This window comes from Diadema antillarum, unplaced genomic scaffold (genome assembly GCF_040938485.1).
Source record: "Diadema antillarum isolate AM-2024a unplaced genomic scaffold, OU_Dant_1.0 scf00000119, whole genome shotgun sequence".
Lineage (NCBI taxonomy): Eukaryota > Metazoa > Echinodermata > Echinoidea > Diadematoida > Diadematidae > Diadema > Diadema antillarum.
The window spans coordinates 37,222-57,970 of NW_027271008.1; the positions used below are offsets into that span (position 1 = coordinate 37,222).

General features: G+C 38.0%; 1 protein-coding gene across 1 annotated transcript in view; it reads right to left on the reverse strand.

The window, feature by feature from the left end:
- The window catches only part of LOC139720020 (WASH complex subunit 2-like), a gene marked incomplete at its 3' end in the record, with an annotated part of 111,798 nt that overhangs the window by 25,881 nt on the left and 65,168 nt on the right, over window positions 1-20,749 (reverse strand). Inside the window, exons 7-12 of the mRNA XM_071631395.1 lie at window positions 15,188-15,261; window positions 13,473-13,568; window positions 11,825-11,893; window positions 10,195-10,285; window positions 7,742-7,879; window positions 1,764-1,888 (exon numbers count right to left, since the gene is read on the reverse strand). Of these exons, the coding sequence (XP_071487496.1) occupies window positions 1,764-1,888; window positions 7,742-7,879; window positions 10,195-10,285; window positions 11,825-11,893; window positions 13,473-13,568; window positions 15,188-15,261 (593 nt within the window). The remainder of the gene's footprint in view (window positions 1-1,763; window positions 1,889-7,741; window positions 7,880-10,194; window positions 10,286-11,824; window positions 11,894-13,472; window positions 13,569-15,187; window positions 15,262-20,749) is intronic.

The following is a 20,749-nucleotide window of genomic DNA, read 5'->3' on the forward strand; positions in this document are numbered from 1 at the left end:
TTGAAAAAGCGTTTTTTTTTTCTCGTAATGAGTCGATTTCATTTTTTCATCGGCTGCATACATGTGCATGAATGTTGTTCTTTATGCATTGCACATGCAGAATCATGACATTCACTCATTTTGGTCGGGAAATTATGCATGAAGTGACCTACTCCTTTGATTTAACTCACTTCAGCACTTAATATTCATATGATCTTGCATTTTGTGATATACATGCTCATCTTTCGGGAAACTAAAATTTGCTATTAAAACTAAAGAGTAGATCAGGTCACTTTTCTCACAAATTTCCCAACACATTTGGTTGATAATAACAATCATGCTGAATTTGGCACAATGTCACTGTATGGTGACAACTGGATTTCTGCAGATTTTGCTCTTCACAGTCTTCTTAAAGAAGTTACTCCATTCAATTTAACTCTCTAATATGTCAAAAGCCAAAATTGTTTAATAACTTCAAATGGATGCTGAGACAGAGAAGAGGCATACCAATTTGAATGGGGGGATTTTAGGTCCTCAACAAAACTCTCAGCAAATGTCAAATATAATCCCAGTCAAAATCAGTCACTGAGTTTACTAGAGAACGCTTATGTCACTGCAGGGGATAATGAACATAATTCAATAAAGTGATAGTGCCACTGGTGTAGGTTTTCATGTCTTCTTTATCCCGACGCATCTAATTTTGGCGCATGAAAGGCCTAGACAACCAGACACATTGACTGCTGCTAGACTGGGCCTGGAGTGGAGAGTACTTACGATGGTCCTATGTGATAACAGTTCACACATCCCAGGACAATACTCTCTGCACATTGTAATAAATCTAAACTAATGCCATTCTCAATCACATAAACTTTACTAACGTCTTGCAGCAAAACATACACAACGACAGCATATTGCCTCATTTCTTTGATAATATCATTGCCAACAGCACTGATACAAATGTCGCTGTAGTACTTTATAAAATCTTTTCTTTTTTGCAATTACTCAGAGGGGCAGACCTTCCAAATCTCAAGAATGCTTCAAAAATGATAAGGACATTTGGATACCAAGATCATTCGGAAGGCTGAAGATATCCTCCTGAAATATATATGCCGTTTCACCTCAAACGACATTGATCTCGCAAGTACTGAGTAACCAAAGCTTGGCCTCAATCAAGAAAAATAGCTATTAAGCAAGTGCTTACAAAGAATCCAGGCAAGTAATGAAATCTATGATGATCACAATAAAGGGCTTTGGAATGGTTACACTATCGTCTTAGCAATTAGGAAGCAAAAAGAAAGAAAAAAATGCAATGCAATATTGCACGTAAAATGAAGCCACGCAGACAACGTAGTCACTGTATCAGATTGTTTAAAGAACCAGCTCCACACTGCGCACACTTGGCAGCTACAGAAGTTCATGGTTCATATAATTTCAGAAGGAAGGAATTAATTACTGTGATGCCACATACAAGCATCATTTTGCCTTAATGTGCCAACTTGGAGGAGGAGATTCAGAATAGAAAGAGAAGTAATAGAAAAAGAAGTCAGGCAAAGGGAGTAATCTAAACTTGCCCCTTGATACAATTTGCATTCGGAGACAAATGTGCATCTGTTTCATACAAAAATTACACATGAAAAGAGGCACAGGAAAGTAAGAAAGAAAGAAGGACCCCTAGAAAAGCTTGGTTAACCCTTTCTGTGCCAGGGACTATAGACAGTGTGTACAATGCTACGGGGTTTTCTCTGCCAATCAGCACTCACAGCACACTGACGGTTAAAACCCACCTCATCCTCCTTGTCATCGTCAAAGAGCCCACCACCGGAGCTGCTGAAGAGACCCTTCCTACCAAACGGTGAGTCCTCGGCCTCCGCCTCCTCTTGGCCCGGCTGCTCTCCAAACGGATTCTCTTCTAGAGTGGAAACACAAAAGACAGATAAAGATAAAATAAGATACAGATAAAAACAGATACATACATACAAACAAACAAAATTCAGATACAGATTCAGATAGAGATTCAGATACAGACACAGATTAAGATACAGATTCAGATACAGACACATTATACAGATATAAATACAGATACAGATACAGATACATTTATTACACAGATACAGATACAAATATTCTTTATTAGTGTTTTCCCAACAACAACAACAAATCACTGCCATCCAGGTGAACATAAATTACATAAATACCAAACAGATCATATCATACATAGTTCAAACATGATACAAAGACACAAAAATAATTATTCTATAATTCACAAATCATATCTACACGGACAAATTGGGGATAAATATCTCAACATTTCTAACCCATATAAATGGTAACATTCAAGGGAGGCTGAACTACAAAGGACAGAGGAAGGAACAATACTTGTGAGAAGGAAGAGGCAGAGAAGGAAATATATGAGAAAATACAGAAAGAAAGAGAAAGGGAAGAAGGAAAGACTCTAGAGAGGGAAGGAATAGACAAATAGGAAGAGATTATGATTCTTTTTCTCTCTCCCATCTCTGGTGAAAATTGAGCTCTAACATATTTATTGTAAGGTGTCATTCACAGGGCAGTCGGTATGTTTTGTAAGCTCTTCTTATTCTTGTCACCTCCATCCACACATACAGTTTGTACATGTATCAGGCAACTGGCAGTACTACAGCACAGAGATTTAGAACTACCCCAAAACTTGGTCACAGCATTACAAGTTTCCTGAACCTCCTTCTGTTTCTAGATTCTGTGGTGCTTATTAACATCTTTCCAGCTGCCTTACAATGGCATGTCATTGACATTTCACTTCATGAATGCCTGGTCATAGCAGATATCTGTAATCTGGAATGGCATGGTGAGAAAGAGTACATCTCTGTCAGTGCCAAAATGATTTCTTTTACGTCTAAAATGCGCTCGAATTTGGTTTTTCAGACATCTTGATTGCCAAGCAAACTCTGTCTCCACTCCTAGGAGTTCACCTCTGAATAGTGAACTCTTTTACAAACCACAAGCAAACTGGCAGGCCTAGATACACATGAATGTAAACTTTTCTACAAATCGATTGTCTTTCTGATTATTACTGCATGTACTTGTAAGATGAATATCACAATTATGTTAGTTAGCATCAGTTTACTTCCCTTCAATGAGACAATTATCCAACCATCATGTTTCAAAGCAAGTCCCTTCAACTTAAATCTCAGTAGAGATTTTTTTCTGTGTGTTTTGTTTGATTCCATTCATTGACATGAAAATTATACCCCCCCCAAAAAAAAAACAACAAAAAAACTAAATCTATGTTCCAATGCAAAGTAGTACAGATGAAACTTGACCACGCACAAACAAGAACATTGAGGATATCAAATAATCAAAAGAGGCAGCTGGATTTAACAGTCCAACAAGCATGGATACGGATCACATCTAATCTGAGCTGACATGCATAGATCACACGCTGCCCTTTGCTATCATCAATTTCAGTTTTCTTCTTTGTCACTACGTCTAATTTCCATGAGATCAAGGAATCTGCATGACTAACGATCATTTGGCAGCATCTGGCACTCGTCTAATGTGACTCCTCCTCATCATCAACGACCCATCCATGTCGCAACGTGCCTGCGCTCCGCTTGCCAGCCGTTCCCCCTCCCCCCACCCCCACCCCGAAAGAAACCCCCACAAATACATTGTAGGCGACGTAAATTTAGCCCGCACCGGCCCACGTACGTATTAATACCCTAATGCGGCTCTCTCTTTGCAGAAATATCCTCGATCATATGCAAAGCCTCATAATTTGGGCCATGGTTCTTTCACTAAGATACAAAAATATGATATCACTGAATGTACGGCAGCAGATGACATGCCATATTTAACATGCCTGTCTTACACTCAGGGAAGATGAGTGTTCAAGCAAATCGCAAGTCTTATGATGAACTCACATCCCCCCCCCCCCCACCCCCCGGAAAAAGAAAATGATCCTCTAAACAATGCAGCATCTATTAAAGCATATTCTTTTTTTTTAATCTTCTTGAACTCAAGAACGCAAGATTTCTACACACAATGGGTTTTAGTTGGCCAGTCATCTTCCTTGTTTTGCAACGTTGTTGAGAAAGGACATACTTTCAAAAGTGTGCTCAGCGTGATGAGGCATTTTGTGGAGAGGAAAAGAAAAAGGGGGAAAGATAATTACAGCCTTGAATCGGCTTGCAAGAAACCATGTATGCTGCATACATTGTATGTGCCTCTAAAGAGTATTAATCATAGCTAAGACAAAAGACTTTTGAGTGCTGCTGTGACTTTTGAGTCACTGTTCCTCTGAAGCTATCCTTGGTGAACTCCTTAAACTACTGTAAAAGTGGATATTTTCATATGACTAATTTTTCGTGCTTGGCAGAGTAAGAAGAGTTTCGCATGTTTTTCATTCCGCGGAATCAAGACATCAACTACTGGAACATATGGAAAGCAAAATATTCATGTACTTTCATTTTTGTGCTAGTTTCTGGTTGCGCAAAATGCGCGAAAATTTCAACACCACAAAAATTTCCACTTTACAGTACCATAAATATCTCTACTTGGTTTCTCCCCCCCCCCCCCCCTTCCCCCCTCCCACATAATTGATGTCTGGGCTGTATGACTCAGTCTGTACCTATTTGCATTGTGGAGACAATGTTCGATATAAAAACAAAAAGACATTGAAATTTTACCATTCAAATAATTTATGTAGAATACTAAATATCTTAGAGTTCTTTTCATTTTTAATCCTTCCACATTATCTGGAAAATGGTACTTCAAATTTGGTTTTTGCCTCTTTTTTTTTTTCTTACGTGAGAGGTTCTCCACAACCTGTTTTGCACTTGTCAAGATGTTGTGCACAGAATAATCCTCGATGTATTATCAAAAGATATAATCCACCTTGACGTTTGACCCACTTGGTGTAGCTCCCTCCTCACATTCCATCCTCTGCACAAAGTCCCAATGAATGAATTACAATTAGTACATCCAATATTTTTCATTTTAGTGGCACGTAAGCGCACCCCTTGGAGAGCTAATGCTTTAATTCCACAGGTCAGCCACTAGTCTCGATCTGGAAGACCCGTGTCATCGCAAGAATGGAATAAGAAGCAAAACTGTATGAAGATGTAATTTATTGTGTGGTTAATGTAATGAATAGATTTGTAGAATAGGACCAATATATGAGTCTTTAACACTCTATATTTTTAATGGGGGTAGGGGTTGTTGCGGAGATTGGGTGGGTTAGAAACCAGTTTCAATTGTCCTAGTTCTCCTGAAGAAAATAAATTAAGTCTGGACCCTCACACTAATCTTCTCTGCATCACTCACATGTAGATAAATGGAAAGCTTCCTTGCCAGTTTGGGGCTCGGCTCAGCGCCCCCCTGGCCAAATCCCTGCACCCTCTACTGGCCACGCCCCTGCCCCTCATTACTCACTAAGGCACCTCTGTGGTGTCACTCTCTAGCTGATATTCCCCCCGGGAAGGATTACTTCTTTAACCCCTTCCCTTCTACTCCTCTGACCAATTCCTTGTTTCAAAGTGGACTAATTATGGAGAGCTATCCCCATTTGGTTAAAACTCCATCAGGGATAACTTGGTTTCTACACTATTGGATACTATCGAATACCTGGCTGATTTTCTCACTAAATTCATTATCACATTGAGAAATGTCTCACAACCAATGTGAATGCATGGCTAATTGATTCACATAGTTTGATACTCTTGATAGCGATGTATGGAAAACGAGTTTTGTCATCAGGCAGAGTATACAATGGACAAATTCTGATGGGGTGAAGAAACACCGTCTGGCAGATATCTAAGAGGAAGGAGAAGCGGCAATCTACTGGTAGTTATTATTTAGCATTGAATGATTGACTTGGGGTTGTCCTATACAAGATATCTTCTACAGTATTTTAATTTCATAACAGGGGAAGCATGGAATACTTTAGTTCTCATGCTACATTTTTTTTTTTTTTTTAGGGGGGGGGGTGCATTTTGAAAGAATATTTTCAGTTAATACATCCACAGAAAATTACACCTCTGACATGGAGGCAGCATTTTTGATGACAAAAGAATTCAAATTCGTACTGGAAATACTGTTGTCTCACGTCACAGAGCCTTATGTAGGCTGAACAAATCTAGCTAAATTGCTAATGGTACTGTTACAGTGTGAAAATAGCTCCCTCTATGGATAAAAAAAAACGAAGAAGACATTGTTACAATCTGCATGTCTGCTAATTTCACAAGGCAGCTCCCTTCCAACGGAGTTTTGAAGACTACAAGTATTGGAACACACTTTCCAGACACAAGAGGGCGCTATTCTATTCTGGCACTTAGCCACAGTTTGAGCAGTAACACTGACTCTGAAATCCTTGCCTATCCTACAGAATATTTTGAACAGCTACAGAGGTATCTTGCATACTGACATCCTGATGTGACCAGAACAGAGAGAATTGTGGTAGAGATTCAACACTGAATTGAGGGCAATTTGACTATTGAGACCAGACATCTCAATTCACAAGCTCACAAACTTATAGTCACTATGTGAAAAGCACAACTTTTCTCTGGCAAGGAATATGCAGAATAAATGAAATGCAATTTAGGTGCCATTATTCTAATGGGTCAATGCACTTCTCTAGGAGAGAGATAAAGAGGGAGATGGAGAGATAGATACATTGTACATGTACACTGAAGACCAATAGATGTTGTGCAAAAAAAAAGAAGAAAATGCTGATTGACGCTTGAAAGATTAAGACACTTGGTCATCCCCTGTCGTCTGCATCTATGGCTGTTTTTAGAAAGTGAGCTATGTGTAGCTAGCTGGCCAGATGGACAGATAGAAAGACAGAAAGATGAATAGATAGACAGCCAAACTGACAGACAGACAGATAACCAGATGAACAGAGAGATATATACGAACAGGTAGATACAGAGATGGGCAGATGAGATTGATAGACAGACAAACAGACCACAGACAGATGTATTGAGAGATAGATGGACTTATAGATGGATGGAACAGAAAATGAAATACTGTAAAAGTGGAAATTTTCGCGGTGTTGAAACTTTCGCGCATTTCGCGCAACCAGAAACTAGCGCGAAAATAAAAGCACGCGAATATTTTTGCTTGCCATGTGTTCCATTAGTTGACGTCTTGATTCCGCGGAATTAAAAACATGTGATACTCCTCTTACCCGGCCGACCGCGAAAAATTAGTCGCGCGAAAATATCAACTTTTACAGTAGATAGATGACCGAACAGACTCATAGACCGATGAATTGAGAGATAGATGGATAGGCAGATAGATGGACAGAAAAGGAGATAGACAGATAGACTGAGACTTATAGACAGACGAATGGAGAGATAGACAGATTAGATAATAGACTGACAAGCAGACAGATGGACATACAAAGAGATAGACACTTACAGAGAGAGAGAGATAGATAGATTCATATAGAGATAGACAGACTGACAGATTTATAGACAGATGAACTGAGAGATAGATAGACAAGTAGATAGATGAAAGGACAACGAAATAGACATTTTTATACAGAGATATATAAGTTGATAAACAGATGGATAAGCAGACAGTTGGACAGACAATCAGATATATAGATAGATAGACAGAATTATAGACAAATGGAACAGAAAAAAGACAGCAAGAGAGAGAGAGAGGGGGGGAAGAGTGAGAGACAGACAGACAGACAGGACTACATGTCTTGAGCAATCAGAGATGGCATACTACTGCAGTATTCCTCCAAATACAAACTTCTTACCTTCTGTCTTGGATGGTGATCTCTTTTTCTTGCTCCTCTTTTCTCCCTCCATGGGAAGCTTCTTCCTCCGAGTGCCCTTCTTGGAGCTGTGTGATGACTCTTTGCTATCTTCCGACACGGAGCGATTTCTGCTGTCATCTGAAACACAAACAAACATACAAATGCAAGAGCTAGTACTGTCACGCATATGAATAAGAAAGCAAAGGAAACCACAGCCAAAATATAAATGTGGATTGAGTGAAAGCTGCAATGCTTGTAGAATACATCAGTGAAAGTTTGAGGACGATTGGACAACTGATTCAAACGTTATGAATTTGTAAAGTTTTGCTGCTATCATTGCTAGATGAGAAGACTTCCACACTTTATGATGTCATTTTGGACAACATTATAAAGAAAATATAAGGACAATTTCATAAAATATCATTCTTTATGAAACGTACACGTCAATCCACTGACTTATTACTGAGACATATGTTACGGGTAATATTATTCACCCCGCTTTCTGAAATGGGTAAGTGAAGTGCTCCTTTACTATGATAGAAATGTGAAATTATAAAACACTGCTACATTCACTTGATCCAAGGTTATATTTGGGCTTTGGTTTCCTTACCCTACGGCATAATTTACCATTTGCAGATGAAACAAAAACTCTGCATTAGTGCTTTAAAATAATTCTAAAATGTGAGTTAGGGATAGAAACAACCACTGTAAAAATTTGAATCGGTAAAATCGATGTTAAGTATTGTTGAATATACAATATGTGGACAATAGTTAAAATAAAAATGTTTCCAGCCCAAACCGTCTACAGTTACGGTTTATTGAGAAAAATACAGTTATCTCCTCATATTTCAGGCTTTATTGCGAAAATTTTATATGATCCTGTTCTTCAGGGGGGATGGGAAACGATCATGAATAATGGCTGAAAGGCACAAACACAAAGTTTGACCAGAATCCTGTTGCAAAAAAAAGTTGAGAACAAATCTAAGTCAGAATATCAAATGCGAGTCTCTGAATTCTGACTGGTTGATACCTGACTTATGGTTGATTTTCTGCCTTATGTCTGATTGCATCTTGTTATGCAATAGGGCCAAGATGCATTATATATAATCAATGATGCTTGAAACACACACACACACACACACACACACATACACACACACGTGGGACCAAATACTATATTTTGTGGCATTCATGAATAATGCCTGCACTACATAAATGAATATGGCTTCAACAGTCTCTAGTTTAACAGTTATGCTGCCATATAAGAGCAGGGAGAAAGTGGCATGTTTGTCTCGTTCTTAGAGACAAGATTTAACTAGTTGCTTCTGAAATATGTTCATTCATCACAGATTTTACAAATGGTAGACCTCAGCTTCTGCATGTCGTGGGCCAAATTCAAAGACTTTAAGTGTCTGCGATTACGCTGCACTGTGGTGATGTGTGCTTGTGGCTATGAACTTGGCTGCATAACTCTCCCACAATTCGGCCATTTTAGGCACACCACTGATAACATTTATTGAAACAGTACAGCTTATTTGATTTTTGCATCACGTGATATATATCATTTGATTTCATATTGCTGACAACTTTTTGTGTACATCTATCATGATCCCATTGAAAAGCATCTGATAGCAGCCTATGCAAAAAGGGGTTATTTGTTTTATAAAAACTCAAACTATAATTCAATAACAAGCAGAATTAGAGATAGCAAGTTGAGGACTCTGTAGCATGGGGGAGAGGGTTGGCCCAATTGAATTGACCTTCATTCCCTGCCCACAGGGTAAATTAACCCTTTGCATGCCACATTAATTCCCTGTCTATGGGGTTGTGTGAGAAATTAGAACACTTTTAACTCACCAGCACAGAAAAGGTTAAAACAAAACAAAACAAAACAAAACAAAACAAAATAAAACAAAACAAGACTAGCATAGGCCTGCTTGAACAGAATAGTACGTCAGTGAACATGTGCACCAAAGGGTACGCTCATTATTACTCTAAAACTCCACAATCAAGGTTCTCCAGCTGTGTGTGTGCTGTGCATAAAGCTGTACCCGAGTTACTGTATTCACCGAATATTTCGCGAGGTTTATATTTTTGCGAATTTCGCAAGTCAGGTGCTATTCGCAAAAATAAAGACACGCGAAAATATTGACTCTGAACCCGATGTGGATGTGATGTACTTGTACGTATGTACATTTTACGTTCAGTACAGAACTCCACGATCGCGAATTTAACCACTCGCGAAATCGTTGGGAATTCCCGATTCGTGAAAATTTAGACTAGCGAAATATATGGCGTATACAGTATTACGGGGATTCTCAAATATATCTTGAGTTTGGCAAGCCTTCTCATCACATGGTCTCCCCACTGCACTGGGTCTTTAATGTCTTTATACACATATTTACTCTCAAGTGCTTCTTTTTGCAACTGTACAGTAATTCGGCAAATCTCACCGTTCTGTTCTGCTGGAGCCTCGGCAGAGGCAGCTGCTCTCGGAGCTCCGCCTCCCAACTTGGCTGCCAGCTCATCCTGGAAGTTCATTGGCTGCTCACAGTCAAAAAGGATTTAGAAAAAAAAAAGAAAACCAAAAAACAAAGTCAACACTCAAACAGAAAGATAACACACACGTGTTTAATCATGTACAGTATAATTCAAATGTTTACTTTTAATCATTATTCCACAGGGATGGCAAGTAAAACAGAGTATGCAATATTACGAGTGCTGAAGAAGCACATATTCTTTTCTTTTTTTAAACAGTATTGTTACGTTTCTTGCCAGAAACATGTGTATAAACAAAATCGGAAAAAAAACATTTTCCATGAAACATGCAATATTTAAGGAAAAAACAAACAAAACTGGTACAAAATACTGCAAGAAAGTAACAGTTGACATCTGTGACTCCATAATGACGTAGCGACATTACTCCTACATGTGCACCAGAGAGGTGGTCAATTTTCAGGAGATACATAATAGTAGTCCACCATAAGAAAACTATAATGAGAGAAGTCCCTTATTGTGCAGCAAAACAACCATTTTAATACAATGCACATCATTTTTTTAGAAATGAAAACATTTTTTCCCCAATATGTTTACCACTAGTTTATGTCCACATACATATATAGATACACTTTTAGAGTTCAAACATGTACAGGTCAAAGAGAGTGTTAAAAAAGCTTCAGCTCATCCTAACAAATGTAGTATTTTACATGAATATTCCTTCAATGATATCGCTGTTCTCCGACAACTGACAGGCTTGAATAAAAATTCTGAAGACTGGACGACCAACTGTCCCATTAACCATTCATCCAGGATGGTAACATGATACTTGGGTCATGCTTGCGGGGGTTTGCGATCAAAATCATAAATATTTGAAGAGAAATATTTATCATCAAGGTAATTCTTGTTCATTTTTTGTAGGTGTGTGTCTTGTGCATGGAAAACAGATCAAATCATGCAGTGCATTTGTGCAGAAGAAGCTGGATAAAAAATATAACATCACTTGATAATAACAAATCAGCGCATAATCAAATACCAGGCGCCAATCAACACAGAAGCCAATGAAGCACTTTGCATGTTCTTCAAATGTTTTCCCCATAAAGGTTAGAGCTCCATCTCTTGTTCAAAAGTAGATAGTCAAAGGCACCGTTGCCATATTTTCAGCAAATGCTTGTTTTTAGATTTACAATCAGGTGTAGATCACATGTTCACCATTGTCTGACAACACAATTAAAAAAAAAAAAAATTGAGTCTCGCTTTTTGGAAATAAAATAATGTGATATTCCTAAATTTTAAACACAAGATGTTTGGATGTTTGACACATTTTGGCAAGAGATTGACAAAAAAGGATATGTAATCTACAGGCAGGTGTCAATTACTTGCTTTTACTCTCAAAAAGAGGTACCACTAATGAAGGATATTACATGTTTTTGAAAGAAAAAAAAATGACCTCCAATATACGGTATGACTGGGAGTGATTAAAAACACCTAGTCGGCATGAGATACTAATGATGAAAGAAATTCATAATTAAAAGAGCGGATGAAAAACTACGACAGCAACATGACTCTGATGCATGATGGCAGTACCTTGGCGGGTGCTGACGGCTGGCTATCTTCGTCATCGAACAGACCTCCGTCCGAGTCTTCGGAGTCACTCTAATGTTACGTGGGATGCGATTAGGACGAAGACAACATGCAGCACAGTGTTACGTGGAGTAACAAAAAAAAAAAAAAGAGCACCCCCCTGCAAATAAGGTTCTTGCTACAATTCATCATGTTTCCCATTTTCTCTTTGCGTATTGAAAATATAAAATTCCATAAGTTTTCTACTATTCTAAGGACCAGCAATTAGGTTTTCAAAACTCACCCAAACTTGGGGTGGAGAAAGGACACTCTCAAAGCCATTAGATAGATTTGGTTATATGGAACTGAAAATGACAAGAAATGTTCTTCATTATAAAGTATAATCATCTAATTTTGCTAGTTCAGTTTTTGAGTGACCTCATGTAATCTTCTTCCACATTTCATGTGTTTCGGGCTTCCTACATCATCTCTGGTATAGGGTAGAAGCTTTGCTACTTAGAGTGTAGGCTGAAATCTTTCTTACTCTATAAAAACAACAAACTTTTGCTGACAGATTTGAACTCTGAACAAAGAGCACCACTCCTGGCCTGCAAATAAATCGAGAGCAATTACATTCAAGAAACTGTGCGAGGACTAAAACATACTTTGCAAATTGATATATCATAAGCCTCGTAACAAATGTGGAAAATCCTTCGGGCTGGGGAATGGTGTGGGTACAGGGCATAAATTGGAAAGGGGGCCCTCTAGTGGTAAAGTTTGAACAGGGCTAATTAAAAGGGAAAACCGCTAACAAACTGGTGCACACAGACAAGGGGCATACCGCATGCCAACACACACACTTCGGGCTTGTGAGCAAGGCCAGACACAAACGACTTTGAATCATGCACAGGTCACTCAAGTCCAAACATCACAAGGTACTTGAAAAAAGATTTACAATGTAAATATCAGCAAGTAAATCTTACTCCCACCTACACAACTCCTCTGAAGCAAAAAATAAACTGGGCCCCTCTTCGTTTACAGTACCTAATATTAGTTCACAAATTGCTGAGAAGTCTTCTTGCCAAAATCTCTAAATCCTTTTGACTCCCATTATTCTGACATGTTAAAATCACATGGATGATACATACACATAAATGTATCACTGAAACTTATCGTTGTTCAACTCATCAAGTGCCTACCCTGAAAATTGTTTTGATTATGCTCAAGCAAATCATGTAATCGGCATCTCAAACCCATTAAGATGTTGTGAGACATCCCTTTTTTCAAATTTGACACATAATTTGATGACAGGATCTGAAATTTACGAGGGTCAAATGAATGATTGAACCATCATACTAAAAGACGGAACAGTAGAACTACTGTAGGCAACTTTGCCTTCTTACACCCCAAACATCAAATTTTAGCCTGTAACAGAGCAACCGCATTTTGGTGTCTCGTTAAGTGCCTACTGGTCACATGGGAAAATCTAAGAAAGGGCAACTCTGAGTATTACACACATGTGACATTTGAACAGCACAAGGATTCTGGAGAGACGTCATTCCCAGAAGTTTAACCATAATATTACCATGATTTCTTTTTAAGATAACACAGTTGAGTCTTTTTTTCACACCGCATCAAGTGTCATATGTCCTTTTAAACACTTGGGGCTCACCTTGTTTGTTGACGTTGCCGTGGTATCAGCCGTCTGCCTCGGCTGACCTCCAGTGAACTCTGACTCAGTCTCGGTGTCAGTGTACTGGTCAGCTGACTGAAGAAAGGAAAAAAATGTGTATATACAATGTATTTCATTGGGGAAACTCCAGAGACAAGGGTTTAAAGGTCGTATATCCCTTTTGCAAATGTCACAATATTTTGCATGGTTGAAGAACTATGTCTTCCAACATTGTGTATAAAATCTTAAAGTAATACACCTCAAAGTTTTTGAAAGAGAAATAAAAAACTACCCCATGTCACTTGAGAATTCCCTCCCCTTTTGTACCAAGAATAACGGTTGGAATTGGTCGGAGTTGAGCATGACACCATGCTACATGTATACGGCACTCCTACACTGACTAAAATAAACCACAACACACAAACTTGAGATGGGGCAAAAGTGATAATTACGGATGGCAAAAGCCCTTTCATGTCTTTTGAAGTAAATGTTTGCATTCAAACAAATATAATTAACTGTAATACATAATGAAGGCAGAATATCATAATACGTGGGGTAAACAAGTTTATGAAATGCACATGCGACGCATCGTCAGATATTTCAGACGAATTCGTTCCCCCGCGGCATGCTTCCAATTTACTTCCCACAGCACATCCTCTTTCTACCAGGCAGCTTGAATTTTCCGGCCCAGGGGTTTTAAATCACTTCCGCCTGTCAGGTCTGAAACATTCCATGCAGGGCCCCTGCCTCATCAATTGCTGCGATGTGGAACTTTCGCATTCGACACTTAAGTTAATTATAGGGCAAGTGCTGTGACACGCTTGTCCTGCCGCATAGGAGGGGAAACCTCCAATAAAAGGGTAACTGCGCTCCATGCAGTTTGACCTAGTTTAACCTGACATACTGTACATCCTTGAGAAAGGACACTTACGAGAAGCAAAATTTGCAAGGTGATCGAGGAATATCTTCGATGACTAAATCAACAATATCTGCATTTAAGCCCATCAGAATACTTGATGACATACCTCAACTGCTCATTGGCAATGTTTACATGGTATAACACTATCAGAAATAAAAATTTAGCTTCAAGTACATTTGTAAGTCTATGAAACATTAACTGATGCAAAATAGTTGTAAGGTTTGGCCTCTAATGATCTTTCAAGCAAATGAATTGATGGATGGATGGGTAAGTTGTAACAGAGTATACTTCTGACTACATAACGTTTCTCAGTTGCACTTTAATTCAGAACTGTGTTTCCTGACAAAGTTTCTGTTTTGAGTCCCCCTACCAGCTGCAAACTGCAACAGCTGCATCACAAGTTAATGACCTGTCAATCCTATATTATACAGTTCCCTGTACACAAACATGCAAAAGTCCATGACCCATTTATATGCATGTACCATACTTATACATCTGAGGAGGGCACCGTCTGTCCGCGGCTGTAAATGAAAGGGCTAAACACTGCCTCCTAAAACATGATCAGATATCGAACCCCTTAGAACGCTAGTACGCATGCAGAATTAAGCAAGATTAAATGTGAAAACATCTCTGGACCATGACTGGCCATCTATGACCTAACATACACATTTTTAGGGAAACTTTATCAAAGTTTGCTTTCACACAAACCAAGATAACTCAATAAGCGTGAAATATGTTTCCTAACATGGCAACTCAAACCGAGTTTTGCCAGTCTGAAAGGTTTTCATAGACTCACCTCGATGTCAGAGAGATCAGACTTGTCCGAGTCACTGAGTGTGTCCTCATTGCTTGATTCATCATCTCCCACTTCTGGACATTTAAAAGAGTTGGGGAGTTGGTAAGAGGTGGGTTGTTAAAACAGTTATGAATTATTCTCATTTCAGCTTTAATCTCAGTCTGCAGACATATGAGTACAATTTTTGTATGAAACAACACATATCAATTTACATCCCATTACAATAAATGGCTGTCTAAATACCCCCAAATCATACCCAAATATTTTCACAGAATCTTGATCAATTGTGCCATTAGATCATGAATAACATATGTAAGGCAGTCTGTAAGCAGCCTTATCTATGTAAGCTTACATTTATGTCAGATTTTTAAAGTTATATTCGTGTGTTATAGTGCATACAGCTTTTATGTTGTGTGTTGTATCTTTAATGTATTCATTTTGTTGTTATTTTGAATGTAATTTGTTGATACATTTTGTGTTAGCTTGTATAAAATGGATGATTGCAAAGTGCATTGGGAACACTGATTTGTTATATGCACTACATAAACTAAACTGTGATTATCATTATTATTAAGTGTTAACCATATTCAAATTTTCCTTAAATTTGCACAGAAGATCACAGATGATTTCTGACAATTCACAATTCCTCCTGTATTTGTTTCCCCACACTCATACATTTTTCAGATTGCTTTATTACAGTAATAGATTATTATTTTTTTTTTCATTTGCTCTGTTGAGTACATTTCTTAGTATTGTAGGTTGATATGTTTCATGGATTTGATTTAATATTCATTTAGTTAAAATATCTAGGACAGTGCAGCAAAACAGCATAAAGAAGCTTTTGCCGCACAGTGAAATGTATTAGATATAGTTTCTGCACTCAAGACTTGATTCATTATTAATTATCATCATTATCATTATCATTACCATTATCATTATTATTGTTGTTGTTGTCATTATTATTATCAGTATCATTATTATCATTTTTATTATTGATTATCATCATCATCATCATCATTATTATTATTATTGTTATTATTATCATTATTATTATTACTGCTATTATCATCATCATCATCATTATCATCATCATCATCATCATCATCATCATCATCAATGGAAAGATGTGGCTCCAAGGTTCAGCGCAAGATGGAACCACCACAATTGCTTTGGAGCTATAGATGGAAAACACACGGGTGGCCATCAAAGAGCCATCAAAGTCAGGATCACTGTACTTCAACTACAAAGGATTTCACAGCATTGTACTAATGGCTGTTGCAGACGCATGATACAGATTCCTGTATGTGGATGTTTGAGCAGAGGGTGGCACCTCCGATAGAAGAACTAGGAAGCACTGCAACATGCACAAAGCAGAACATAGGAACAAAGCAGGACTGCCTAGACCAGAGTCAATCCCGAACGATGATAGGCCAATCTTGAACGATGACAGGCCCATTCCTACGAACCACTTTATTGGTGATGATGCCTTTGCTCTCAAACTGTGGCTGATGAAACCCTACTCTCATTGGTCCCAAGTTCACAGAGCGATCATCTACAACAAGCCCAAGCCCATATTCAACTAGGTCCTGGTCCAAACCTCGCACCAAAACCAGCTTTGGTGATTTATGCCTTCACATACAATAGCACCTAGATTATGGAACTCTCACCATCCCACATCTGTGATATCCAGTCCTTGGAACTCATTTAAAATCTACACTTACGACATATTTATAACTTATTTAGTTACGATTCTGATACTTACGTTGTAGTAATTCTATGCAGTAGTAATCCCATTCCTTCTGTCAATGTTGTGTGTTTTAATTTCTTGTAATCTTTCTAATGCACTTTGAAACATTGCATAAAGCACTCCTGCATTCTTGCTTTATGTAATTATCATTTATTAGTACCTAGTTGTATTATTAACCATAGGTTCAGCAATGTCAGGAGGGTTGTGAAAAATGTCTTTGCCATCATGGCTCAAAGGAATACTATATCTGAACATTCTGCCTTAAGTTTTCTGTAATGTGTTGATTTTGTTGGATTTTTTTTTTAAATTTGCTTATTTCTATTAGAAATTCTACTACCATTATCATATTATTATCACATCAGTATATTAAATTTATACTATTAATTGGAACCTACAATGTATATTACATATTTTAATTTCAGGTTCAAATGTTTTCTGACAACACTTCAGCAAAGGCCTGAGACAGTAAACTTGATCATCATGTGTGCCTGAGTGATGCATAACTTGATCTTGACCAGATACCCACTGGCAGTAGCAGATGTGGACCACAGAAGATCCATTACACATACAATGGTACAATGTTCCTGGGGCACGGAGGGAAGACCAAGATGCATTTCATGGTTTGAAACTTTAATATGCATCTGTCATACAACAACTGTGCAGGAAGTATGCCCACTAATAATACACAAAGTTTGCACAACTAATTAATTGCGAACTTAGTCATGAACTTGACTGTGAACTGAATGCCACTAGGTCTATGGCACAGACTGGAAAGACTATTTTGCGCATAGTTCAAGAAGAGTTCACGAAAGTTGCTCATAAAATTTAGTTGTGCCAAAATATGAACATGTTGAAAATTGTGCCACACATTTCAAGCACTCGCCAGCATCCTCCTGCATGTTGCCACATGTTTCTCTGCATCGGCATGAAATGGTACTTGCCAATGGGCAAACCATGTGTAAAGTAACCCAACTGCGTGCAAGTGTTAGGGTGACTTGAGGCAACTGCCATAAAAAGAGTCAGTAGAATCAAAACGTAAATTTTCCACAAATGAATCCTTAGGGTGGGATTTCACGGAGCACGCGAACGATTTGCGAAGGACGCAAATGACAAAATCCAACATTCGGAAAAAGTTTTTCTCCGAATGTTTTCCGACAATGAAGCCGAAAACTATTCTTGCGCAATCTGTGCGAAGTTTCCACGACGTATGTGCGAATGTCGTGTGTATCATTGCTAAAGTACAGCATGTTACGTACACGACGAACACGCGACGGAAATGCGAACAACGAAAAATTTTCAATAATCATGGGAGAAAATGTACCCAAGGAGAGGTGGAAGCTGTCTTGAGTTGAATTTTTTTCTTTCCTCTATTTCTCCTTTCTTTTTCTCTCATTTTTCTATTGTGTGCTTGCCTACATTTTTTTTCCTAGGACGTATCTCCCTAGTAAAGCATATGATCTTTTTTTTTGTTGCAGTTCCTCCAACACATAATCTCTATACTTCAAATAAAATTGTACATACTTTAGATTAATTTTAACTGTATTCTGTGATTTTTTTTTGTATATCAAACATTTCTTTCTCTTTGCTAGTCTTTAATTTCTTTTGTTACTATAGTTGTTAATAATTGTTTGATGTTTAGGTGTATGCTACGATTTTTATTTGTAGAAAACGTATAGGTCATACATCCCCCAAACGTGCGCTAAACGTTCGCGAGAATGTCTCAAAAGGTACGCGAACAGTTTGCGATTACGTCGTAAAATGATCGGAAAAACTTCGCAGATTTCGCGTAACATACGCGAGACATTCTCCAAAGGTTCGGAGTCTGTTTGGGGTTTCACGAACATTTTGCGAACATCGCGCGTGTCTTGCGAAGGTCTTGCGCATATGACGAGGCTTTAAAGACACTTTCGAGAACAATTCACGAGCAAATCACGACCAAGTGTGCGGAAAAGGTTCGCAGAAAATTTCAAACTTTTTTGAAATTCTCGCCGAAGTAAAAACGACATTCGCGAACAATTGACGACGCTTCCGAACCCTCACATTCGTTTGGCGATCTTTTGCAGACCAAAATGCGAATGCTGGATTCTGCCATTCGCGTCCTTCGCAAATTGTTCGCGTGCTCCGTGAAATCCCACCCTTAGTTCAGCAAAACTCAGCATTCTAAGAATTTATAGGCTATCAGCTGCAAGATCGATTCCTAACATTAGAAGAGCAACATGTACTAGTAGACATGATGGTTTATAGCCTTGATGTCAGAGTCAATATTTATAAATTGCTAAGTAAATCTTCAATCTGTCAAACCCATCGCCTCAAAGCTCTAATCATCATTTCTCAAATGGAGCTGTCACATGTCACTTGCCCAAAAAACCACAGCTGAAGATGGAGTTTTACACATTAAGCCAAGCAAGTAAATGTATCAAAAGACCGACAAAAGAAAACCTTGATATAATACCCTCCCTCGCGATCTCTCATCTATCTTTCTTGAGAGACAGGGAGAGGGAGTCGACAGATTAAAAATCATCATACCGTAACCATGGCAACGTTCCTCGACAATATCTCAAAGGATGATTCTGCTTCAGATCTCTAAGCCCCCCAAAAAACTTGAGAACCAAGCTGACTCAGTCTCTGTGATTAAAAAGTCAGATACAACACTGACAAATGACTGACAAGTCAGTAGACAAAGATATCAATGAAGAGTGTGAGGAAGCCACATTTTTGGAAAACGACTGAAAATTTGTCAGCCTCAGAGTCAAGACAGCTGATTATCTTCAATGGGCTGATCAATCTCTGACATACTTTTTGAAGCTACAGAATCATGGCTGCAAAAAAAACACAACAAAACAACAAAACAACAAAACAAATTAAAAAAACAACAACTGACACTCAGATATTCGCATAATATTTTATTATACATGTTTTCATTTGTATACTCCTTTTTATATGTTCATTACATATTCAACGATCTTAGTAACTTAAGTGTTTAATTGTTTAGTTCATAGTAACAACTGAGTATACATTTTGATGTCAAATGTCATGTTATTTTTATCTTTATGCTGTTTAATGTTTTGACATTGAATGGTGACAAAATCAAATTTCCATGTCTTGTTTTTAAACAGCAATTGGATATCAAATAAAGAAAGGAAATGAAAGGAAATGAAAACCAAAGAATGACTACTAAAGAGCAGCAAACTGTGATGAGATCTACCATGAAATTAGAATAAGAAGCTACAAGATATGGAATATTGTTTCCCAAAACTCTCACCAAGTGTTCCAATATCAGTTCCAGGACTTTAATCAAATGTTGATATCCCAGCCATGCTATGATAGATGCCTTGCACTGCCACTCAAAATGTTCTCTTTTCACGAAGCACTTGCACTGAATTCAAATTACTTACTTCAATCATAGCTGTCCTGGAAGAGGGATAGGAATCAATACTGATTGGCTGTATGCTGAGATAGTATGGAATCTGTGATTACTGAGATATAAAGCTATCATTTTTTTGTCAGAAGATGAAAACTGAGATTTAGAGTTTTTAAGTTGTAATTTGATATATCTTTATTTATATTCTTAATATCTTTTTTATATAAAGTATTGTTTTACCTCGTTGGTCACCGGTTTCAAGTTTCCAGTTTTGGATATCCCCCTTCCTCATACATACACACACACACACACACACACACACACACACACACACCCAAACGCAATTTTTGCTGTCGTTAATTAGTATTTTGGTTAGTTATCTAGTAGTGTTGAAAAGTCGAGTTCTCTGAGTATATTTCTATCTTCTTTTTTGTCCGGTTATTTCTATTACTGC